Genomic DNA, 25,780 nt, shown 5'->3' on the forward strand with positions numbered 1-25,780 from the left:
TACCTGGCAAAGATAGCACAGGTGAAGGCAGGTGAATAGAGCTAAAACACTATAAGACCTTTGGATTGTCCTAGAAATAATGAATTAAGATAAACTGTAATGAATCAAATTTTTATGTTGTGATTTCTTTTTTTTTTTAAAGATTTAATTAATTTATTCATGAGAGACAAAGAGAGAGAGAGAGGTAGAGACACAGGCAGAGGGAGAAGCAGGCTCCATGCAAGGAGCCAGATGTGGGACTCGATCCTGAGTCTCCAGGACCACACCCCAGGCTGAAGGTGGCGCCAAACCACTGAGCCTCCTGGGCTGCCCTATGTTGTAATTTCTTAGGCAGCCTTTTTCAACCAGGAATCTATAGGAAAATAAAACAAAATGATCTGAATGACCATTTTCTTAATTGTCCCAAAGATGTACACAGCCAGCAGTACCATAATAGATGTATAGGAGAAACATTAATACATTAATTACAATGGATGCTTTAGAGCACTGGGGCTTAATTTCTCACAGAATCACATCTGAAAAAGGCTGCTATGAGGTATTATTACTTATGAGGTAATAAACTTATGAGGTGATAATACCTCATAGCAGTTTATTGCTTAATAACAATAAAAGAATGTGTAAGCAATAAGCTAATAGAGAAAAAAATGTTAAAACAAAAGAACCTGATAATGTAAAATTGAGGATAAAAGGAAAAAAAGAAACAAAAGATAGGATAAATAAAAACAGATAAGACCGTACATACATATATATATATATATATATATTTTTTTTTTAAGATTTATTTATTTATTCATGATAGACATAGAGAGAGAGAGAGAGAGGGGCAGAGACACAGGCAGAGGGAGAAGCAGGCTCCATGCCGGGAGCCTGATGTGGGACTCGATCCCGGGACTCCAGGATCGCGCCCTGCGCCAAAGGCAGGCGCTAAACCGCTGAGCCACCCAGGGATCCCTGAAGACAGTACATATAAATCCAAGCATCAACTATGTTCGGGATCCCTGGGTGGCACAGCGGTTTGGCGCCTACCTTTGGCCCAGGGCGCGATCCTGGAGACCCGGGATCAAATCCCACGTCGGGCTCCCGGTGCATGGAGCCTGCTTCTCCCTCTGCCTGTGTCTCTGCCTCTCTCTCTCTCTCTCTCTCTGTGACTATAATAAATTAAAAAAAAATAAAATTATAAAACATTTTTATATTTTATAATTATATTTATAATTACACCAAAAATGAAAAATTTAAAAACAAATTCAACAAAATACGTATAAAATATCTTTACAATGAAAACTATAAAACACTGCTGAGGGAAGTTAAAGATCCAATAAACAGAAATATATGCCATCACTTATGAAGATTTAATATCATTAAGATGATAAAATTCTTACCAAACTGCAATCAAATACAACTGCAATCAAAACTGCAGCAGGCTTTTCATAAAAATTGGCAAACTGGGGATCTCTAAATTCTAAAGTGTCTCAAAAAAGTTATTAGACCTTGTACATGAGTAATATACAAAAGCCAACTGTATTTCAGTATACTAGCCATGAACAATTAGAGTCTAAAATTATAAAACATTTTTATATTTTATAATTTATAATTACACCAAAAATGAAAAATTTAAAAACAAATTCAACAAAATACGTGTAAAATATCTTTACAATGAAAACTATAAAACACTGCTGAGGGAAGTTAAAGATCCAATAAACAGAAATACATGCCATCACTTATGAAGATTTAATATCATTAAGATGATAAAATTCTTCCCAAACTGATCTATAGATTTAATACAACTGCAATCAAAACTGCAGCAGGCTTTTCATAAAAATTGGCAAACTGGGGATCCCTGGGTGGCTCAGTGGTTTGGCGCCTGCCTTTGGCCCAGGGCGCGATCCTGGAGTTCTGGGATCGAGTCCCCCATTGGGCTCCCGACATGGAGCCTGCTTCTTCCTCCTCCTGTGTCTTTTCCCCTTACCCATGTCTATCATAAATAAATAAATAAATCTTTAAAAAAAATCAGCAAACTGATTATAAACTTTATGTAGAAAGGCATGGAAGAGTCTAAATAATTTTGGAAAAGAAGAACAAAATTGGAGAAGTTACATAATCTGATTTTAAGCTTTATTATCAGGCTTTAGTAATCAAAGCAGTGTGGGATTGCATAAGGACAGATGTATCTATTAATGGAATAAGACTAAAACCATACATAGATCCAAACATATGTGTAAAACTGATTGTCAACAAAGTTGCCAAGATAATTCAATGGTGAAAGGACAGTCTTTTGTCAATAAAAAGCGTTAGAACTGAATATAATAATAACATAAATTAACCCTCTTTCCTTATGCTACACACAAAAATTAACTAGAAATGTAATATAAACCTAAACATTAAAACTATAAAACTTCTAGAAGAAAGCAAAGTGTAGATGATGAAAGTTAATGTATAGAGCTGAGAAAATAAACTTGTGTTGTTTAAGCTGCCCAATCTGTGATATTTTGTTATGGCAGCCCTACCAGACAAATAGAGCATGTTTTTTAATTGTATACATTTATGGAATTTTATCATGTGTATTCTGTGATTTGCTTTTTTTTGCTCAACATTATGTTTGGAGATATTCATGCATGTAACTACAGTCTATTCATGTTTACCACTATAGTGTGACATACACCACAGTTTATTTACCCATTCTCCTTCAAAGGAGACAACATTGATATCAATCTGCTGGTACATTTATCTCGAAGCACATATCCAAGGTTACATAAACCTAGGATCAGAATTGTTGGGTTTTATTGTTGAGTGTATGAGTTCGCACTGCTCTGTATGCTAACCAATATTAAGTCTACTATTTTTTTAACACATTGTAATCAGGCTTTTATCTCTTTTAACTCCATCAAAACTGATGGAATTTATTAGAATTCCTAAGCTTTATCTTGACAAATCCAGCGGTCAGTTCTCAATCTTACTCTTTATTTATCTGACACAGTTGATTACTCTCTTCTCAAAACATTTGTTTTCTTCTTGCTAACTTACCTTTCTCCTATTCTCTATGCAATAGATTTGTTTTTATACGTTATCACGCATAAAATGCTCCAACGGTTTCCTATTACACTGGAAATAAAGTCCATGTCCTTAGTATGGCTCAGAAGGTTCCATCTGGTCCTTTCTCTCTCTGTTCTCATTTCATTCCACCACCAGCCTATTTACTGTCTACCCCAGACTGACTCTATTTCCATTACATCAAGGGGCCTCTGGCTTTTGCGATTCCCTATGCCTAAGACACTCTTCTCTCAGTCATATAACTTTTTCTCTCACTTCTCTTATACCTCTAACCAGCTGTTACCACCTCAGAAAGGCACAATACTTGGTGAACCCTGTATTTTGAGGCAACAGATATCACAGTCAAATGTGCCGAAATGGCCAATATGAGTAACTCATAAGGTTGTTATTTTTGAGTGAGACTCAAGAGTAAAAAAAGGCTCTGCAGAGGTCCAGGTTGCAATGCATGCTGTCCTGTCACATGACTATATTATCCAGGATAACCAATGGCTTTAGAAGTGTCTGCAGAGTCAGGGATATTGTATTAAGCCTCTTGCAAGCCTCTAGAAGAGACCTACAGTGGATTAATGCCATACTCTCTTCTGCTAACAATTTTCTAAGTTAAAAGCAGACCCTGGTTTGCCCTTGGGTACTACTAGAGACTTAAGGCTTGACCACAGAGTACCAAATGACTATTACAAGCTGACTATTGTGAACCACCTATCTGATCATAAATCATGAAAGTGGACATATAAACCAGCATTCCATTATAAAAGCAAGCCTGGAACACAATAAATTCCATGTGCTAATAACTTGGGTTGGCATACCTTTTTCTATTGCTCCACTATCTTTTCTCCCTTAGCCTATATTCATGGTCTAATGGTAATTCCCTCTTACCAGTTAACAAGAGGAAAAAACACAGAATTGGTTTATATGGGCCTGCCCAATAGGTGGACACTAGCGGAAAATGAATCTTTTACTTATACCCTGACTCTGGAGTGATCTGAAACATACTGGTAAAGACAAATCCTCCCAATGGGGAGAATTGCAGGTATATACCTGGCTGTCCATTTTCATAGAAGGCAACACCGCCTAAGATACATGTCTATATTGATTCATGGATAGTGACTAATGGGTTATCTGATTAGTTAGGTACCTCAAAGAACAAGATTGGAAGACTAGAAATAAGGATTCTGAAGAAAATTATGAGGACAGATATCCTAGAATGGGTAAAGAATAAATATATTTGTGTACTGTGTGAATACTCACCAAAGGGCATCCACTGTAAAGAAGCTTCTCAATCAGATAGACATGGTGATCTATGTTATGAATGTCAGTCAGCCTCTTTTTTTTTTTTTAATTTTTATTTATTTATGATAGTCACACACAGAGAGAGAGAGAGGCAGAGACATAGGCAGAGGGAGAAGCAGGCTCCATGCACCGGGAGCCCGATGTGGGATTCAATCCCGGGTCTTCAGGATCGCGCCCTGGGCCAAAGGCAGGCACCAAACCGCTGCGCCACCTAGGGATCCCGTCAGTCAGCCTCTTAACTAATGTTTGCTCAATGGAGGCTATGCATAGGGTCAACAATACCCTGCTTACAGGCTGATATGCCTATCATCATAGCTATGTGCCCAAGTAGCCAATTGCTGGGATCAACACCAAGCCCTGAATATGGACGGTACCACTCCCAGGAAAGGAACTAGCCAGGAACTAGGGTGCAGATTCATTATACTTGACCCCTTCTATCATGTAGAGGGCAACAATTTGTTTTCAAAGGATTAAATATATAATCCAGATATAAATATGTACTGACCAAAGAGAATGTTGTATTTATTACCATGGTAATTCTATACAACGTTGCCTCCAAAGGAATAGTTTCACAGGGAAGGAAGTACAGCAATAAGTTCATACACATATAATTCATGGGTCTTACCACATGTCCCATCACACAGAAGAATGTGGATTTTAATAATAGAGGAATGATTTCCTGAGACTCAGTTAACAGTACTAGCCAGGCAACAATACCCTAAGTTTGGGATGCTGTCTTATAGGATGCAATATATGCTTTAAGCCAGAGGACAATAAACAGTGTTCTCTTTTCTATGGCCAGAATACATGGGTATAGGAGCCAAGGGTGGGGGCGGGGGGTAGTAATAATGTTTCTTTTTACTATATAATAATCCATAATAATAATTACTATTAATTTTAAAGACTTATTTACTTATTTGAGAGAGAGAGAGAGAGAGAGAGAGAGAGAGAGAGAGCATGCACTCAAGGGGGAGGGGCAGGGAGAGGGAGAGAGTCTCAAGCAGACTCCACACTGAGTGGGGAGCCTCAATCCCATGGCCCTGAGATCATGATCTGAGCCGAAATCAAGAGCGTGAGCCACCTAGGTGCCCCTATATTTTTAATTCCTATCCCCATAACCTCGGGCTTGGTGCATTTGGGTTCTGGTTCTCAAAGGAGAAATACTTCTATCATGGAACAAAGTCATGATTTTGTTAAATTTGAGGCTGAGACTGCTTCCTGGCCATTTTGGGTTCCTCATGCTGCTACACCAACAAGCAGAGAAAGGGTCACTCTACTGGCTAGGATGACCAATACCAAATGCTACTGGACAACTGGCTCCTGCTACATAATTAGGGAAAGGAATAATAGGTCTAGAACTCAGGATTTAATGGGAGTGCTTCCTAGTTTTCTCATGTCTAAAAGGTCTAGTCAATGGTACACTGAAGTAATGTGGAAGAGACAGGATTATCAAGGACTCCAATCATTCAGGAAAAAAGGTTTATATTACTAAACTAGGTAAAGAACTCCACAGCTGAGATCCTGGCAGAGAGTAGAGACAATAAGAAATGGGTGATGGAAGAAGACAGTTATGATTGTCAGTTTTGGCTTTGTGTATAGCAAAAACTGTAGCAGTTATTTTAAGTTAATTATGGCCCTCCCCCGTTTTCCTCACTACCTTATACCTAGAGCACCAGCAGCAGTGAAGTTTTGTTTCAGGTGGGAGTATTATTTAATTACAAGTCAATCTGCAAAGAAATGGTAGTATAAGGGACTGTTTTTCTGCTGTGTTGGGAACATGATAATCCAAACAAAGGTAACTGATACTTTACCATATGTTTATTTACATACTGTTTCCCCCACCAAATATAAGCTCCTTGAGGGTAAAGGCTTATCTGTTCAGTTCACTCCTATATACTCAGCACTTAGAACTGTGCCCAGCATAGAGTAACCCCTCAATAACTAATCATATTATATGGTTAGCAATAATTAATAAGCTATGATCTGATTAATAAACATTTATCAACAAAAAGTACTGTTGAATAGTTAATTAAATTATTTGACAGATACATTTGTGTTGGCAGTGACTATCTTTGGATGGTGGAATTGTAGGTCATTTAAATTTTCTATTTTGTGCCTTTCTGTATTTTATACATGCACTTTAGTACAAATTACCCTATAGTAAAAAAATATTATTTTACACACACTCTGAGAGACATAAACACATGCAATACGCATATTAATTTATGTAAAACTGCAAGGAGACCCAATTCTACAGTGACTCTCAGGAAAAATGAGAGCTAGATGCCTTAGAATAGATTCTTAAGGAAAGACAAGTTCTAAATACAGAAAAGAGAAACAAAAGAATCTAAGGATACTTCAAAACTATAAAGAGGCAGAAAATCTACTGTTAAAAAAAGTGACAATGGAAGGTGAATTTCAGAGGCAAAATAGAAATGGGAGGACCAAATTCAGAAAGCAGCAAAATATGATGTGGAAATAAGACCCTGCAGGACACACGAACAAAGTTAGGATTAAAATTATCTTACTAAAAATAACAGTGGCTACCATTTATAAAGAATTTACTAACTGCCCAGTCTGTGTGCAGAGCTTTATATACTGGAGCAGCATTAGTGCCGGTAGTGTTCCTTACAGTAGTAAAGGACACCAACAAATTCTCTAAATATCTATATCCTTGTGTAGTTCTCTTCCACCATGACATAACTGGTCATGCGATTTGCTTTGGTCAGTATAACACAAACACAGATTAGAAAAGTGCTTATGCATTCCAAGGCTTGCCCTCTCTCTGTATGAGGAACTGGCTGCCCTGCGAAAAAGTCTGGGCTAGTCTGCTGCAGACACACGACCCAAGCCACAGCCAGCACCGCAAGCCAGACATATATGACTGATACTCAAACCCTGGCCCTAGTTGACTGTATGAGTGATCCCGGACAAAACCAGGAGAAAAAAACTGCCAGCTGAACTCAGCCTACAGAACCATAAGAAAATAACATGATTTTAAAATGTCTGACATTTTAGGTCACTAAATTTTGGGATCCTTTATTATATGGAGCAATAGACCAATCCTCAAAATAACCTCCAAGATGTAAGTTATTATATACTTATAAAATGAGGAAAGAATCATTAGAGGAAAAACACAAGTAATTTGAAAAGCTAGCATATGACAAAGCTAGTATTTGAATCTAGAGTGTCAGACTCCAAAACTTTTAACTGCGCCCCTACAGTACATGAAAAAGATGACCTGAAAAGATTTTAAAGGGAAAACATCAAATACTGACAGACTGGTGATAAGGTGATTATAATGGGAAAAATGGATAGCTGGGATTTAAGGAGATGAGGGAACTACATGAGAATTTGATTGCCGGAACTCACAATAAAGCTATGTGACCGTGCTTCCAGCACTACAATGATAGTACTGCCTAATAGGGTGAGGGGTAGGCAATGAAGAATACCAAAAGCACTTGTGGATACGAACATAGCACCAGTAACAACCCTCCTCACCCACCTGAAATCCCTAAGAGATATATAATACACTGCTTCTCACCTGACAGAGGATGGCGTTCTTGAGATTCATGATTGAAGTGGATCTCCATGGGCCGCAACTGGACACCTGACACCTCAGGGAGCAACTGGAGAATTACCATTTCCTTAGTAAGCTTTTCTCGTCCAGTCTAGGAGTCTGAAACCTGGAGGCAACAGGGCACCATTGGGCTTGGAAGGGGATCATTGTGGAGACTGGAGATATAATTTCTGAGACTAGACCACCAGAAACACCCTCTAGACATAAAAGAAATGAAGAAGAAAACAAAATCTCATTTAATTTCCACGTGGTCCCCCCCCCCCCCTTTTTTTTTAAATTTTATTTATCTTATCATGAGAGACACAGAGAGAAAGAGACACACACACAGGCAGAGGAAAAAGCAGGCTCCCTGCGGGGGGACCTATGCCGGACTCCATCCCAGCACCTGAGCCAAAGGCACACGCTCAACCACTGAGCCACCCAGGTGCCCCTCTCCCTCTTCCTCATCATTCAGGAGTCAAGCATTAACCCTTTTGGAACGGTATTCTCCATCCCAAGTCTAGAGACCTTCAAACATAATTGTGTGTGTGTGTGTGAATGTTACTGAAATAAGGACAGAACTGGAAAGATCAGGCAGGGGAGAGAATTATAAAATTCTGTTTCAGCGGTCAACAATGTTCGCTGCCTCTCCTATACCAAACTGACACTACAGGTCACCCCCGTCAGGATCCTTCCCTCCTCCCCTTCTTCCAGCACTCACACATCCGGCTGCTCTTTCCGGGCAGGCTGTGCGGATCCGCGTGGATGCATCCCCCTTCCTGATTCCGCACGCCCGCAAAGTTTCTGGGGAGCCTTCGGTTGAACCCAGGGCCGCGCAGGCGCGGACCGCGTCCCCGAGACACACACACTAGGCCGAGGTCCCACCGTGCCCAGGAGCGGCGCCTGCGGGCGACCCGGACGGCCTGGGCTCTCCATGGGCTCGAGGAACCACACCGGGCTCCCTGGCGGCGCCGCCAGGCAGAGTCGGAGGCGAGATCACCCGAGTTCCCCGGGCTCCCGTGGCCTGACCTCACCCATACCTCGCCGCGTCCTCCAGGTCGCTGTCAAGCCGCCCACGCTGCGAACCCGCCATCGCCGCGTCCGCTCTAGGAAACTGGGAGGATTGCTCGGCTCTATGGTGCGCGGGGGAGGGGGGGCGGGGGGTCTTCTGCAAGGGCGCACGCGCGAGGCGGCGGCGGCGGCGGCGGCGGGAGGGTTGCGGGGATTTAACCCCTGAACCTCCGCGTAGGTAGCTGACCCAGCTCGGCTGTCGCGAGCGGGGGTCCTTTGCCGCCCTGTCTGCCGGTTCTTGACATCAATGTCGAAACATCTCTCGGGAAAGCTCTCTGGGCCAGGGTAGGTTTCCTGACTACATAATGAGTTCTGCCTTAGTATCTCCCTTTAAAAATCCCCACTCCGCCTCCTCTTTTTATTCGCTGGTGTGCTTCCATTCTGACTTTCTTCCCGTCCTCTCTGATCGCCCCCTCTCCCCACGCAGAACAGTGGTGTGCCTCCAAATCAACTTGTTAAAATACTTTTTTTTTTTTTTTTTTTTTTTTTACCAGGCCTCACCCCTAGATTTTACCACTCAGTAGGTCTGGGGTGGGAGCTCAGGTTCACAGGTACTGTTGCTGTTGACCACACTTTGAGAACCATCTCCCTAAAAATAATGCTCAGCAATTAATTCCTGAGTTGGAAGCTGGATTTTGATGTACTTTACCATCAAGGGAGGCCACAGGGGTCTGTTTCTACACAACTTGCTTAAGAGAAAAAACAATACATGGAGGCAAATGGAAATGAAAACACAACCGTCCAAAATTCTTTGGGATGCAGCAAAAGCTGTTCTAAGAGGGAGGTGTATAGCAATACCAGACTACTTTAAGGAGCAAGAAAAATCTCAAGTAAACCAACCTAAACTTACACTTAAAGGAGCTAGAAAAAGAAGAACAAACAAAAACTCAAAACCAGTAGAACGAAGGAAATTAATAAAGACAAGATGAGAAATAAAAAAAAAATAGAAACTCAACAGTTTGCTTGCTAGTACAATCCTCATTGTGGCTAAAGGATCAGGGTGAGAAGGACCTGAAATTTGGGGGGCAGAGTGCAAAACTGGGGTAGGAAAGGATAACGTTGGTCCTTGCAAATATCTTGGGAAGTACGGGAGGAGTAAGGAGAAAGATTGAGATATGTGAGATGTTGGGAAGAAGTACAGGTTTGAAAAAGTGGTGGCTAGCTGAAATGATGGTTGAGGTAGAAGTAGAGGGCTTTCTGTCCCAGCCCAAGACTGTCTTCTGGTATATGAAATCTTAGGGATATATGAATGAGACTCTAATATCCCTTTAAAGAACTTGTTTGGGTTTAGCCTCCCAAGAATGGAGTGCAGATACTTTAAAACAAAAACAAAACAGCTTCACTGTGATAGAACAGACATTCAATAATAACAAATATTTAGAATATATAATTTGGTAAGTTTTGTCATATGTGTATACAGTTGTGAAACCATCACCACAATCAAAATACTGAACACATCCAGCAAACTCAGAAGTTTTCTTCTACCCTTCATATCTCCTCATCTTCCCACAGCTCCAACCACTGTTCTGTTTTCTGTTACTATAGTTTGCATGTTTTAGAGATTTATTTAAATGGAATCATACAGAATGCACTTTTTTTTGGTCAAACTTCCCTCACTGAGCATTATCTTGAGACTCATCTACATCACTGTGTGTATGAGTAGTCCACTGCTTTTTGTTACTGAATACTATTCCATTAGCTGCATATGTAACACAATTTGATTATACCTTCATGAGGTTTTTTTTTTTAATTTTTAAAGGTTTTGCTTATTTATTTGATAGAGCGAGCACAAGCAGGGGGAGCAACAGGCAGAGGGAGAGGTAAAAGCTGGCTCCCTGCTGAGCAATGTGCCCAATGGGGGGCTCAATCCCAGGACCTCGGGATCATGGGATCACGCCCTGAGCAGAAGGCAGATGCTTAACCACTTAGCCCCCCAGGCATCCCTGATATACTGCCTTAAACAGGTGTTCAGTAAAAGACAATGAGAAAGTTAACCAAAGGTTAGTTTTTACTTACAAAGGTGAGAGTTTGTTAACTTTTTACCTGGAAGTGATGATGTGAACATAGATTTTCTGAGTGTTTAACAAGGAAATCAAACTTTTTTTTTTTTTTTTTTTCAGATTGTCCTAGATTTGTTGCTTTGTGGAGTCTTACCAAAGATGTTGCCTTCTGAGGCTGAGAAGTCAGCTTGGACTCTAACTGTTTGATCAGTCAGCCAAAACACGACCCTAGGCCCAGCTGTGGTCCACACCAGCTGACACTGAAGAGGTTCCTCTCAGTAAGGTAAAAGGAATTCAGAGGTTTCCAGAGATACCAGGAGTGATAATACAGGCATGGGAAATGATAGGAGATTCTCAAGAATGAAACTGATAGGTCACTCACCAATACTCTACCTGATTTCTATTTCCTATTACATTTCTTTTTAGGGGAAACTAGGCCAAACTAACACATGACTTAGGCATAGATTCTAATCTTTTTTGGGTAATATAACTACTTTGAGAATATAATAAAAACTACAGATCTCTTCCTCAGGAAGTTAGAGGAAAGACTTATATGTGAAATTTTGCTTATCATGTATTATATTGTATTCAAAATTAATTTCTTTTGATAGACCATATAATCAGTCTTCACAAAGAATGAATTTCAATCTAAAACTCAATCAATCCAAGTAAAAAAGGGAAATAAATCCAAATTGTGAAGTGAAGTGAAAAAATTAACTTTCCTTTTGATCAAATAAATACTAACAAGTAGGCTGCTGCTGTTTGATTTTGAATGGTATATCTAAATTACAGACAATCTAACATCTTTGAAATATTAATATGCATGTCCAATTGACTGTGACTTTTAAAAAACAGAACAAGTGCTGAAAACTGAGATTTAGAAAGCAAAATAATGACCAATGTAATCAGAGTTGCCAAGGTTCACTTTGACAGAGATGAGTAGGCTTGTATCAGAAACACCAGAATTCGGCCAGATGTCTAGTTGAATTCAAATCAGACCATTTCTTTTATTTTCAATCACTGAGATCATTGGTATCAGTTTGAAAAGTCTTCAACTTCAAAACCAACTCACAGAAGTTTAAACAACTCTTGGTCTATACTGAATCATTGTTGTGGGTTGAATTGTGTTCCTCCCAAAAGATATGTTCAAGTCCTAACCTGTGATACCTGTGAATGTGACTTTTTTGGAAATAGGGTCTTTGCAGATATAATCAGGTTAAGATAAGATCATACTGGATTAAGATGGGCTCTAACACAACAACCGGGGTCTTTATAGGAAGAGGTAAATTCAGACACAGAGGACACTCATGGAGAGGAGAGGACACCATGTGAATGTAGAGGCAGTCATTAAAGTGATGCATCTATAAGGCCAGGAACACCAAGGACTGCCAGGAACTACCAGAAGTTAGGAGACAGTTATGAACATAAGAGCCTTCAGAAAGAGCATGGTTCTGCCCACATCTTGATTTTAGATTTGTAACCTCCAAGCTGTGAGAGAATAAATTTCTGTTGTATTAAGCCACTCCGTGGTGCCAGAAGTGAGGTGCTGCTTTAACAAATACCTAAAAATGTTGATGTGGCTTTGGAGTGGGGTAATGACTAGAAGCTGGAAGGGTTTTAAGGTGCATAATAGGAAATACCTAGGTTGCCTTGAAGAGATTGTTGGTAGAAATATGGATGTTAAAGGTGACTAGCATGGGCTTGGAAGGAAGTGAAAAAGAGAGTAGAGAACTTTTCTGTCATCTTAGAGAATACATATATTGTTATGAACAGAATTTTGCTAGAGAAAATGAGCATTAAATATACTGGTGAGGTAATCAGACAGAAATGAAGAAAACATTATTAGAAGCTGGAGAAAAGGCTATACTTGTAGCAGACACTTGGCTGAATCATGTTCTGCTATTGGATGGAAAATAGAACTTGTAAGTGATAAGCTTGGATATTTAGTTGAGGAGCTTTCCAAGCAAAGTATGAAAGATGTGGCTGCTTTTTTTCTTTTCTTTTCTTTTCTTTTTTTTTTTTTTTGTGGCTGGTTTTTCTTGATGCTGATAGTAAAATGTGAGAGGAAAGAGATAAATTGAGGAAGGAACTGTTAAGCAAAAAGGAATCAGTAATTTGGAAAATTTCGCATCCTATCCTTGCTCTGGAGACAAGGCCACAAATGTAACTGGACAACTTTTTATTTTTTATTTTTATTTTTTTAATTATTATTATTTTTTTAATATTTTATTTATTTATGACAGATACAGAGAGAGAGAGAGAGAGAGGCAGAGACACAGGCAGAGGGAGAAGCAGGCTCCATGCACCGGGAGCCTGATGTGGGATTCGATCCCGGGTCTCCAGGATCACGCCCTGGGCCAAAGGCAGGCGCCAAACCGCTGCGCCACCCAGGGATCCCTGGACAACTTTTTAGTGAAGAGATTGAGTGTGTGATTCATGCACCCAACCAACTATCTCAACAAAAAACGAAAATAGAAATGGGGTGATCCAGGAAGGATCTGAGAAGGACCTCTGCATGTAATTGTGTGGCTCCCCTTGATATCCACAGGCAACCAGCCTGGTTCTAGAGAATCAGGTCGTATCACCAGAAACACTGCTAGTTTGACCTGAGTTGGACAGAGACAGGACAAGATGAAGGAAGCTTATCAGATTTCTGGGATTCAAAAGGCAGGAGATGGGGTGCCTGGGAGGCAAGTCTGCTTCTAAGCACTGAGAGACCAAGGCCACCTGAGCTGAGAGGGGCTGATGGGGCATCCTTTGGCCAGTGGGCATTTTGAGCCACAGAGTAATTTGGGAACTCTACAAATATTTGGAAGTTAAACAGCCCATATCTAAATAACCTCTAGTTCAAAGAAGAAATCACAAAGGAAATTAGTAAATATTTTAAATTGAATGAATATGTAATGCAACATACAAAATTTTATGGGATGCAACCAAAGCAATGCTTAGAGGAAAATTTATAGCTTTAAAATGCCTGTATTAGAAAAAAAAATCTCTTATCAAAAACCTAAATTTCCACCTTAAGAAGTCTGAAAATGGGCACCAAGCTTAATAATAACAAAAAAGCAGAAGGAAAGGAGTAATAATGATTAGAGTAATAATGGAATACAAAATAGAAGAACAATAAAGAAATGTCAATGAAACCAAGGTTTTGTTATTTGAAAATATGAACAAAAATCAACAATCCTTTAATAGGCCAACCAAGAAAAAGAAGATGAACAAAAGCAGAGAAGAGGGGTCATCACTACCAACCTTATAATAATTTAAAATAATATAAGGGAATACTATAAATAACCTCATGCCAACATATTATACAACATAAGTGTCATGGACAAATTACCTGAAATATACAAATGACCAGAAGTGACTAGAAAAGAAATAGAAAATGTGAATAAATGTATGAAAAGTAAAGTTGAATTAGTAATGAAAAACTTTCTAACAAAGAAAAGCACAGGCCCAGATGGCTTCACTAGTAAATGCTCTCAAACAGTTAAAGAATGCCAGTCTTGGGGCACCTCAGTGGCTCAGTGATTGAGCATCTGCCTTTGGCTCAGGTCGTGATCCCTGGGTCTTGGAACTGAGTCCCACATTGGGCTCCTCACAGGGACCTGCTTCTCTCTCTGTCTATGTCTCTGCCTCTCTGTCTCTATTGAATAAATAAATAAAATCTTAAACAAAAAGACTACCAGTCTTTTACAGTCTTTCCCAGAAAATAGAAGGGCAAGTAATCACTTTGATACCAAATCAGACAAAGACATTACAGGAAAACTACAGACCAATATTGCTAACAATGTAGACATAAAAGTCCTCAATAAAACATTAGCCAATTAACTTCATTAATACAGGGGCATCTGGGTTGCTCAGTGTGTTAAGCATCTACCTCCAGCTCAGGTCATGATCCCAACATCCTGGGATCGAGCCCCACATTGGGCTCCTTGTTCAACAGAGAGCATGCTTCTCCCTCTCCCTCTGCACTGCCCCCCCAAGTAAATAAAATCTTTTAAAAAATTAACTTCATTTATATATAAGGATTATATACCATGACTCAATGGAATTTATCCTAGTAAGTTGGTTTAACATCCCAAAATAAATTAATGTGGTTAGATATTTAAATATCTCTTTCAATAATGTTTATCAATAATATGGTAAATGAATATTGGTATAATCATGCAATGTAATATTAGAAATGGAAATGTACAGTGTACATCTACGTAAAACAGTATGTTCACAATGTTGAATTCAGCCTGACTTAAAAGAGTACATATTGTATTCCAATTATATACAGTATAAAAAGAGGCAAGATCAACCTATCATGTTCAAAGTTCAGTGTAGTGGCTATCAGTGTAGCTAGAGGAGGGTGATGAGTTGAAGAGAGCACAAGGCATTCTGAAGATGGATAATGTTCTGTTTCTTCATTTGAATAATATGAGTATGTTCAGTTTGTGAAAATTCAGCAAATCGTATGTGCATTTATTTGCTTGCAAAATCAGGATTACTAACCAATACTATTTGGCTGTTCTGCATTGACAGCATCAAAACACAGACCAAAATGCACCATTTTTTATTCTAATGCTTCATTTTATTTTCTGAGACAACTCCACCTACCTATCCCGTCTCATTTTCTCCCCATCAGTTGTGTATTCCTCTTTTCTTCTATCTTCATTTTTTCTTCCAACTCACAGTTTACCTTTTTTTTTCTACAAATATAATTAGGTGTCTAGTATCTTTGAAAAACAAAATACCTTTCAATCATGTTGCCTCGTCCAACCAAGTGTCCTTTTTATTCTCTTCTTGCACGATCACATTTCTCAGAAGGAATTATCATCTGTTTTCACTGTCTTACCTTACACTTACCCCTGGCAAGTACATTCCACAGGTAACATCTCTCTCACAAGCCCTTCCCCTCCCAACCCCTCCCCTTAAGTCCAGGATCACCTTAGCTCTCACCTCCTCCAGTTCTCTCTCCTGAAACACTCTCTTGGCTTTTAGGATGTTTGAACCTCTGGGCTCTCCTCCTCCAAGCAGCTTCTCTTCTCTATCTGTTCTTGCTCTTCCGCCCCTAAACATTGGTATTTTAGAATTTCCTCTGGATTTTCCATAAGAACTCTCTTGGCCATGTCATTCCCCCTCTCCATCTTCAATCCTATTTTCAGATACTACCAAATCCTAACAAGTGCATATTTCTAAATGCCTGTCCTCTTTTTCTTTTTTTTTTTTAATGTTTGATGTAATTTCTTAGTAAGATTTTATTCATGAGAGACAGAGAGAGAGAGAGAGAGAGAGAGAGAGAGAGAGAGAGAGAGAGAGAGGCGGAGACACAGGCGGAGGAGAAGCAGGCTCCCTGCAGGGAGCTTGATCCCGGACTCTATCCCAGGACCCTGGGATCACGACCTGAGTCAAAGGCAGAGAGACGCTCAACCACTGAGCCACCAGGAGCCCCCCCACCCATCCTCTTTTTCTTATCTGTTTTGCCCTTTAGTCCCCTCTACGCAGTATGTCAGATACAGCTCCGAAGTACAAGCCTTGCCATGTCGCATGTAGACGGCCTGCAGTGCTTACTAAGGCGTTCCTAATTCCAGAGCCTGGCATCTGAATCTCTCCAAGCCCTACCCCACCGCATCCGGCGGCCTGCGTTCGCCAGCGGGGATGCCGGGGCTGAGTCGCCAGCATACCCTCGACCGCCCACGGCGGCGCCCTCCCCGCGGCCACTCCTCCAGGCCAACCCTGGGGTCGCTGGGCAAGCCCCGGCTCGCGTAGCGCCTTCTACGAGAAAGCCGTGGACTCGGTCCGTCTGGGTCCCGGCCGTGCACTGCCCTGCCCACGCCGGCGCGGCCGATCCTCGCAGCCTAGCCAAGCCGGGCCGGGCCCTTCCCCAGCCCCCACGCACTCCTCCGCGGTAGCTTCTGGACCCGCCGCTGGCGACAGCGTGTTTGCGCGGCACGACTGTGCTCGCGCCCTTCTCTCCCCCGTTTACAGAGGGAGGGCTCTCTTTCCACCTCCTTGGAGTTGCACCAAACATGCACTCCATCTATCATCTATCTATCATCATCTATAAATATTTCTTTCTTTCTTTCTTTTTTTTTTTCCCTTCTCTCCGTCGCCTGTCAACCCCTCTAGAATCGGGGCTGTCGCGACCGGGGCCCGCCCGGAGAGCCGCCCTCCGCGCCGGCGCCGCACCCCTCCTCCCGGGCCTCCGCGCCGCGCGCCGGGCACCGAGCCGCAGTCCTCCGGGCTTCCTAGAGGGGCGCGCCCGCCCCCACTTCCGGCGCGCGCGGCCCGAGGCCCTTCAGCTCCCCGCCTGGGGTCCGTCCGGCAGCAGAGCCAAGGGTGAGTGAGGCGGTGCGGCAGCGCGGCCCCGGGTGCTTCCCAAACCGCCCCCGTCCGGCCTCCGCCTATCCCCGCCCCCAGGCAGGGCCCGCGGCCCTCGCAGGTGGCCGCGCCTCCTCGACGCTTGTGCCCGCCCGCCGGCCCGTCCCTCCACGCCTTTGCCCGTAGGCCTGCTCCTCCACCGCCCGGCGTCCCTGGCCTCCGCAGCACCTACCGGGCGCCCCCTGTGTGCCCGGCCGCGGGGCCGAGGAGTCGGAGGTGGACGGGGGCAGCCTCCCCTCGCACCCCTTAGGCGGTCAGGGCTCGCTGGGCTGTCCGTCCTGACTTCCCCAGTCTAGGTTGGACCCTCAGAGCCCTTTGACGTTCCCCTTTGCAGTTCTCACCACGGCTAAGTTAGACCCGACTCCTTATGTGGCCTTTTCTGTTTAACGTCTGCCTCCCTACTAAATCGGTTAAGTTCTGTAACGGCAAGGACACGGCCCTGTTTTAGGACTCTGGGCTCGGTGCCTGCACGGAGGAGGCATTCCGTAAGTACGGCTAAAGAAACGTGTGGAAACACACCCGGGACCTCCTCCTCCTCCTCCTGGGAAGGGCCACTGGTTTGGCAGGGAAGGCAGATGTGGAAGGGCATCAGCCTCTGAGAGTATGGACTCTGGAGTCCGACCACTTTGTTTGAGAACAGGCCAGACTACACCACTTGCAAGCCGTGGGGCCCGAGACAAAGTTTGACTTCTCAGCTTCTGTTGAGTAAGACCGTAGAGCCGAGACCTTAAAGTGCTGTGAAGATGAACAGGTAGAGACAGTGCTCCGCTGCACAGTGAAAACTCCGTGTTTTCTGTTACAATTAAGTAAGCAAACCATGCAGATACATTATCGTCACAGCCATCCTGCAGCCAGCAGTTTTGTCCAAAAGTGCCCTGGGGGTTCTTGGGTTGCTTGGACTGAGAGCTAGCTGGGACCAGGCTCTCCCCTCCTCCCACAGGGAAGGCCCTGATCTCAGCTCGGCGCTTCCAGCCCTCCACATGGGTACCCTAGACAACTCTGTAAACACAGACACTTAGAAACACAATTCTGGTCCCAAGCAGTCAACCTATGGCTTCCACTGACAAGGCTGCTTTCTCACATTTACCTATAAGAAGGTAGAAGGAGCTCTTTCTTCCCTGAAACCGCAGCACCTCTCTCCAGAATTCCCTTTGGGGATGATGGAAGACTCAATGGACCGGTGCTCTTTTTTTACCGACCCCTAGCTGATAAGTTTCCCCAATAAAGCCTATTCTATAACTCATGCCTTGTGATGTGGAATTTGCCTTTCCCTTGCGCCATATCCACCGTGCATTGAGAACTTGCTCTGGGCCAAGTTAGTCATGGTGAAGCCAACACATCAGGAGATGATGGCCATTCAAAAGATAGTTTGTTACTCATAGTTTCCAAGAAGAGGAAGTATGCCATGCCCCACATGGTCACATGGCAAAATTACAGGATCAGTCAGGAGGCCAGGTGAGGGGAAAGTGAACAGGAGCCTCGACTGTGGCTTCTGTGGGAAGCACTGGGTGAGGCAGGGTAAACAGGCTTAGGTTGAATAGTTTCCTTGGGCTCTGTGGCATAGAAAAGCTCTCTGGTTTGACACTAATTTTCTGACCATGGGTGATTAGTGCAGGGGAATGGTGGCCCTGGAGGTGAGAACCCAGTGCAAGAGGTGGTGGGGTGTGGGCTTTGGGTTGGTGGTTTGCATATGAAAAGCACATTTGGAAGTGAGTTTATTATCTCTAGGAATCTGCTAACTCTGGGAAGGACAGTCCCTCCAGTGTAAGCAAGGCCCAGATATCAAAACACCAGGATAAAAAGATATGCTTAATACACCAAGCGCTACTCAAGATGTCTTATGTTACTTCCAATTCCTGTAATAACAGTGCAATGAAAGTATTAACTCCCTTTTTTATTTTTTATTTTTATTTTTATTTTTTTTTAATTTTTATTTATTTATGATAGTCACACACACACAGAGAGAGAGAGAGGCAGAGACACAGGCAGAGGGAGAAGCAGGCTCCATGCACCGGGAGCCCGATGTGGGATTCGATCCCGGGTCTCCAGGATCGTGCCCTGGGCCAAAGGCAGGCGCTAAACCGCTGCGCCACCCAGGGATCCCCTTAACTCCCTTTTTTAGGAGAGGAAATAGAATATTAGATTTGGTTGGTGACTGTCATCACAGAGCTATTAAGATAGTAAGAGGCTACACTATGATTCCAAACCGTTGGGTCACTTAACTCCAAAGCTGGTGTCCTGTGAACTAAGTCATCTTTCTGCACTATGAGAACAATGGAAACATCATTCAGTCCTTATTAGGCATTTGATAGTGTTGACCATTGCCTCTTTGAAACTTTTTTTTTCATTATAGTGGTATTCACATATATATATATAAATGAGGTATATATATATATATATATATAGATACATATATATGGCACCTCCTCTGTTCTGTGCATTGGATTGGATGATAGAAAATGGTGAGCAAAAATGTTGATGTAACTTATAGCTGAATCACAGAGAAGATAGGTATTAACCCAATAGTCCCACTAAAGTATACAAACTCACAAAACGAGAGAAGTGCTCTGAAAGGAACACAATTCTCTTTAACTGTGTCTATGATGACTCTAACTGACCCAACCCTGCCTGTATCAGAATCACTTGCAGAATGTTTTACAAATATAAAACCAGAATTTCTGACTCAGGCTGGGGCACAGCTCAGGAATCTGTAAAATGAGATGAGTACAATCAAAGAGACTGGCTAAGGATTTTGATTTTGTTTCTGCATTTGCTTTTTAAAAACTGGTCAGAGGAACAGGGTCAGATTTGCAATTTGAGAAGGTTGCCCTGGTTACAATATGAGCAGACTGTGTGTAATTGTATAGTGTGACAGGTTGGTAGCTGATGGAGAGATATGGAAGGGCAGATTCTGGAGATAGGCAGTAAAATCAGTAGGACTTAATTTGCATTAAATATAGGAAAGAGGTGTTAGGGATGCTTCCAGATTTCTAGAAGTGCAGCCAGATGGATGTTCCTACTTCCCTAGAGGGGACCATTGGGGAGGAGCAGAATTAGAGTGGGAGGAATCACTGGTTGGTCATGGATGTGCTGTTTAAGGTCCTTTTGAGAAATTCATGAGGTGGGAGTGAGGAACAGTGGGTAAATAGGGCTGGTGCTCAGATGAGAGGCCCAGAGTAGAGATGCCTGGGAGACAGTGAAGACAGTGCCAGACTTAAGGGCTAACCTATGGAACTCTGATGTAGAAGAGGGTGGGTCTCTCAAGGAGATGGAAGAAGGAAGAGAAACAACGCTTTATGATGAAATACTTCCCTTCAGCCACATACCTATGGAAAACACGTTGGTGAGGCATTAATGTTTTTTTTTAAGATTTTTTTTTTTTTTTTTTTTTTTTTACTTATTCATGACAGAGACAGAGAGAGAGACAGAGACACAGGCAGAGGGAGAAGATGTGGGACTCAATCCCAGGACTCCAGGATCACGCCCTGAGCCAAAGGCAGACACTTAACTGCTGAGCCACCTGGCATTAGTACTTATAATAAAAATTTAATAGTATCACAAACATTGAAATTAAAGAGGGAAGACCCATGACATACATAGACTAGCGATCACTAAGTAAAAGCACACATGTTAATGTGATGCCGCCCTTGGTAAATGCTATATGCAGAGTGACACATAGATCTGATGTTGCATTGTTATGGGATTTCTTAAATACCAATTGTCACATAATAAGAACTAAAGAAATGTATTTAGTATTTTTCAAGTACCAAAAAATTAAGAGGAAAATTATCCCCAAGTTTCTCTGTGTTGAGGTGTTTATAGCAAAAACATAATTTAGGAAATGCTGCTTTGTAGGCATATCAGACCTATTTTTATCATAAATAACTCAGGAAATGATACCACCACCATTTCAGTCACCAGCACCATCTGAAAACCTATCTTTGACTCCTCTTTCTTCCAAACCCTTAGCCCATGTGTCCCTGAGTCCTGTCAAATCTCCCATCCTTATCTCTGGCTCCCATACCTCAGGCCCTCCTTGCCCAAATGGTTGCAACAGACCCCTTCCTGTCTCTTCTTCATGTCCCTTGCTGAATGGGCAGACAGATCCTCCAGCCATTCTCATGGCTGTGGGGATCAAATGCAACCTCTGCAATACAAGCTTTCAGACCCTTGGCCTACTGTCCCTCAGTAGGTGCCTCCTTTCTCACTATTCCTGAACTCTGTCCCAGGCTCTGACCTGCCTTTTTTTTTTTTTTTTTTTCTTTTTTCTTTTAAACCATGGCTTCATATCAGAAGCATTTGGGGTACTTACTTATTGAAGCCTCACCCACAGAGATCTGACTCAGGCAGTCTATTGTGGGTCCATGCTTCATGGCTGATTCTGAGCCAGAGGTGGCAACCATTGGTCTGTCCTCCCTAAACCACGTGCAGCTCCCTCATTCAGCCACATCTTCTCCTTACCCACTGTTGTCTTTGCCTAAATGACCTTACTTTACATCTTCACCGGACTCATTTTTATCAGTCTCTGCTGACATGTCTCCTCTCCGCAGGCAGTTCTCCCTGGTCTTAGTTGTCTTTCTCTGTGCCACCTGGCCTGCTTCCCTCTCTCCTTGGATTTATCACACTGCATTTGTCGGTTTACTTGTTACTTTGTCATATGAAGGAGTCTTTGAGGACAGACCTTTTAATCCTGAGAATCCTGTTCAGTACACTGCCTAGCGCATAGCTCAAGTATTTGTTGAAATAATTAATGAATTCATTCTTTTCTTTTCTCAGAACCTGTGACTTAAAGTCAAGAATTCTTTGTACATTCACTCTGGCCATTCTCTATGACACTTTCCTAACATTTTCACCATCATTTAAAATACGTAGTATCCACCAAGATTGTCCTGGGTTAACCCATTCTGTAATAAACAAGTGCTTTAGAATTGGGCAACTCTAGGTTCATGCCTTGACTTTGCTATTTACCAAATTGGGGCCATGGGTAAATAACTTTTATTTTTTCTAAATACTTTATTTATTTGAGAGTGAGAGAGTAAAGGAGCAAGGGGAGAAGCAGACTCCTCGTTGAGCAGGGAGCCTGATGTAGGGCTCGATGCCGGGACTCCAAGATCATGACCTGAGGCTGAAGGTACACGCTTAACCAACTGAGCCACCCAGGTGCTCCTACTTAACTTTTAAAAATCTCAGTTTCTTCATCAATAAAATGGGGATGATAATACTTACCTCATAGTATTATTGCCAAGCCCCAATAAAGTAGTATTTGTAAAGTTCCTGGCTCATAGTAGGTGTTCATTAAATGCAAATTCCCTTTGGGGGAGACCCCAGAGCATAAAAGAGCTTGATAGTCTTGTTGCAGAGTCTGGTTCTGCTGCTTACAGGCTGTGTCTCTTTGGTCAACTTATGCATCTCAGTAGCCTCATTTGGAAATAGGCGTAATTGGGATCTCTGGGGGCGCAGTGGTTTAGCGCCTGCCTTTGGCCCAGGGCACGATCCTGGAGACCTGGGATCGAATCCCACGTCGGGCTCCCGGTGCATGGAGCCTGCTTCTCCCTCTGCCTGTGTCTCTGCCTCTCTCTCTCTCTGTGACTATCATAAATAAATAAAAAATAAATAAAAAGGAAATAGGCGTAATTATGATTGTTCTTATGGAATTATTAGGGAAATCATATAAAACTTATGTTAAATATCTGGCTACTGTTGGTGTCTAATAGGTACTTACAAATATGGTGATTATTATTCTGAGAATAATATACTACAGTGTTTTGCTACAGTGATATGCTTTCCATGATCCAGAAGCACTATTATCCCTGATGTTGACCTTAACATTATTTCTAAAGTTGAGTTGATTTTGATGACTCTTTTCTCTTTTTTTTTAAAGATTGTATTTATTCATTCATGAAAGACACAGAGAGAGAGGTGGAGACATAGGCAGCGGGAGAGGCAGGCTCCCTGCGGGGAGCCCGATGCAGGACTCGATCCCAGGACCCCAGGATCACGACCTGAGCCAAAGGCAGACACTCAACTGTTGAGCCACCCAGGTGCCCCTGATTTTGGTGATTCTTAAATTTTTTATTTCTGATCTTGAAAAAAAATCTTGAATCATCTATTAATGTATTGTTTTATGTGGGAGCTCCCTTTTAGTCACTTTTCTTTACAGTGCTACACTCTCTGGCAATTGATCTTCGAAAACCTGCATTTTTATTCGAAACATATTTTCCCCCCTGTGTAACATTAGCATTGTCCATCTCAGGAGTTCCCTGAAGAAGCAGAATTCAGAAGGAATCTCTTAAACACAGACCATTCCTTTCCTGATTCCACTGGGCAGCATTTTTAGACTGTCGCTTCCCAGAATGTCAGGAAGAGCCACAGCCCTGGCCTACCATGCTCCAAAAGAACCAGAAGGACTTATAATTGTGAAGGTTGAAGAAGAGAATTCTATTTGGGGGCAGGACTTTGGCCGTCAGGGAAACACCTGTAGCCTGGAGACCTTCCGCCAGCGGTTCAGGCAGTTTGGCTACTCTGATTCCGCTGGGCCCCGGGAGGCTCTGAGTCAGCTCCGGGAACTTTGCCATCAGTGGCTGAGGCCAGAGGTGAATACCAAGGAGCAGATCCTGGAGCTGCTGGTGCTGGAGCAGTTCCTGGCCATCCTGCCTGAGGAGCTGCAGGCCTGGCTTCGAGAGTACCAGCCTGAGAATGGAGAGGAAGCCGTGACTATGCTGGAGGAGCTGGAGAAAGAGCTTGATGAACCAAGGCAACAGGTAAGAAGTACGTGTTTTGTTTGCTTGTTTTACCTATTATAAGTTAATGCGGGAAGCCATTATAAGCGGCCTTGTGGCTAACAGTTAAAAATTTTTGTCTTCTGGGTTATTTGTCTACTGGGATCAAGGCACTGAGGCTTTTAGTCCTGTTGCTTTCTGTCTAATCATCTGAATGAGTTTCTGGCTCTAGCTGCCTTGCCCTGTTATTCTAGGGTTTTTTTCCTTCTGTATCCTCAGAATCATAGTGCTGGTACTTGATTACTCCTAGGACACAGCTCATGGCCAAGGAATGATCTGGAAGGAAATGACATCCATAGGAGCACTGAAGTCTCTGAGTATACAGCTCCAGCCCTGGGAGAACCAGTGCAAGAGTGAGGCTCAGGAGTCCCAGACTTCCCATAGAGGTAAGGAGTTGCAGTCCATTTGGCGTTGAGGATGATGATAGGGCTATCAGCTATGGCATAGTACATTTCCTTAATGACAGTCAATTGTGGCTGTCATGAAATATGATGGAAAGGCCCCCTCCAAGTCTCAAAATATTCTTCCATTGGCTGTGCCTAAAATCTGAGATTCTAATATAATTCCTAACTTTGGGTTAAGAATTAAGATTTTTAATGAAATTCTCTTATACCCATGATATTCAAAGACCAATAGACGTTTTTATATATTGTGGTCCACTGGCAAGGCAGCCCCTAAGGTGGAGATGAGTAATGTGTCAGTAATAGAAACTGTGTAGCAACTTGAACAGGGAAAGTTCATATTAAGAATTTATTGACTATAATGGAGTTAATTACTAAGTGGTTAAAAAAAAAAAAAAGGAAACAACTCCAAAGAATACAGGAGTAACACATGTAGGAAATCTTTAGGGCTGAGGCAGAGCACCTAAGGGAGGAAAAAATCTGGAAGAGAGTACCACATCTTTCTTGACTAAGCATCTCACTGCCTCTGATTCTCTCTGGTCATCTTAGCACATTTCTCTGGACATGCTTCAGTTCCTCCACATTCATTTGAAGTACAAGGATAAGATAAAAACAACTCTAAGGAGGATCCGATTAATTTAAAATATATGATAGATTCATTTCCCAGCTCTCATCTGTTGCACTGTGTTTTTGTTCCTTCACAGTGGCATATTACTGTTGTGGACTGATAAGGCTCATTGTGCTCATCACTTTTCAGTCTTAGGGGTCTTGGTTAGCCCTGCCTCTGAGGAATTAACGTTGAGTATTTCACATTGTTCACCTAGGTTGTAAGGTTTAAATCACTGGAGGGATCCACCTTGAAAGAACTTTAAGAGTCACCATGTCATTGTTACATTGTTACAACCTATATCCTTGGTTATGATTTTCCCAGCCTAACAGTATATCATGCCAGAAGAAGAGCCTGAGATATGGAGATTTGGGTGCAGAGGGCCCTTCAGAAGAAATCTGTAATGGAGTGAGAAGAGCAGAGTTAGGAAGGGAAAATATCAAGCCATAATGTGATCTTGGGTAAAACTTAGCCTTGGCTTAGTCTCTGCGGGTTTGTGGGATCCTGACCTCACCCCCACCCCGAGCTTAAGGGCACTGCTGAGTTGTCCCTTCTTAAGGAGGTGGGGGTTGGGGTGAGGCAGTGAGGGTGTAAATAACATCGTGGGCCAGATGGTTCTCATCAGCCAGGGCAACTCTTCAGAGAAGGGGGCACCT

General features: G+C 42.4%; 1 protein-coding gene and 2 long non-coding RNA genes across 4 annotated transcripts in view; all 3 read left to right on the top strand.

Annotated features, from left to right (window-relative positions):
- Window positions 1–25,780, top strand: part of LOC119872642 — an 82,757-nt gene that overhangs the window by 53,009 nt on the left and 3,968 nt on the right. The window contains 6 exon segments of the mRNA XM_038541812.1: window positions 8,727–9,035; window positions 16,548–16,864; window positions 17,086–17,295; window positions 17,377–17,521; window positions 23,637–24,098; window positions 24,367–24,502. Of these exon segments, the coding sequence (XP_038397740.1) occupies window positions 8,727–9,035; window positions 16,548–16,864; window positions 17,086–17,295; window positions 17,377–17,521; window positions 23,637–24,098; window positions 24,367–24,502 (1,579 nt within the window).
- Window positions 8,774–23,276, top strand: LOC119872593. 2 transcript variants are annotated; one of them, XR_005362514.1, is made up of 3 exons: window positions 9,111–9,253; window positions 11,089–11,251; window positions 23,219–23,276. It is a non-coding gene; the product is annotated as an uncharacterized LOC119872593 (long non-coding RNA). The 2 variants fall into 2 exon arrangements; XR_005362513.1 differs by lacking the exons at window positions 9,111–9,253; window positions 23,219–23,276 and adding an exon at window positions 8,774–9,035 and having other exon boundaries at window positions 11,089–11,583.
- Window positions 17,228–18,580, top strand: LOC119872592. Its single transcript, XR_005362519.1, has 2 exons — window positions 17,228–17,295; window positions 17,672–18,580. It is a non-coding gene; the product is annotated as an uncharacterized LOC119872592 (long non-coding RNA).

Source organism: Canis lupus, chromosome 7, assembly GCF_011100685.1.
Source record: "Canis lupus familiaris isolate Mischka breed German Shepherd chromosome 7, alternate assembly UU_Cfam_GSD_1.0, whole genome shotgun sequence".
Classification (NCBI taxonomy): Eukaryota; Metazoa; Chordata; class Mammalia; order Carnivora; family Canidae; genus Canis; species Canis lupus.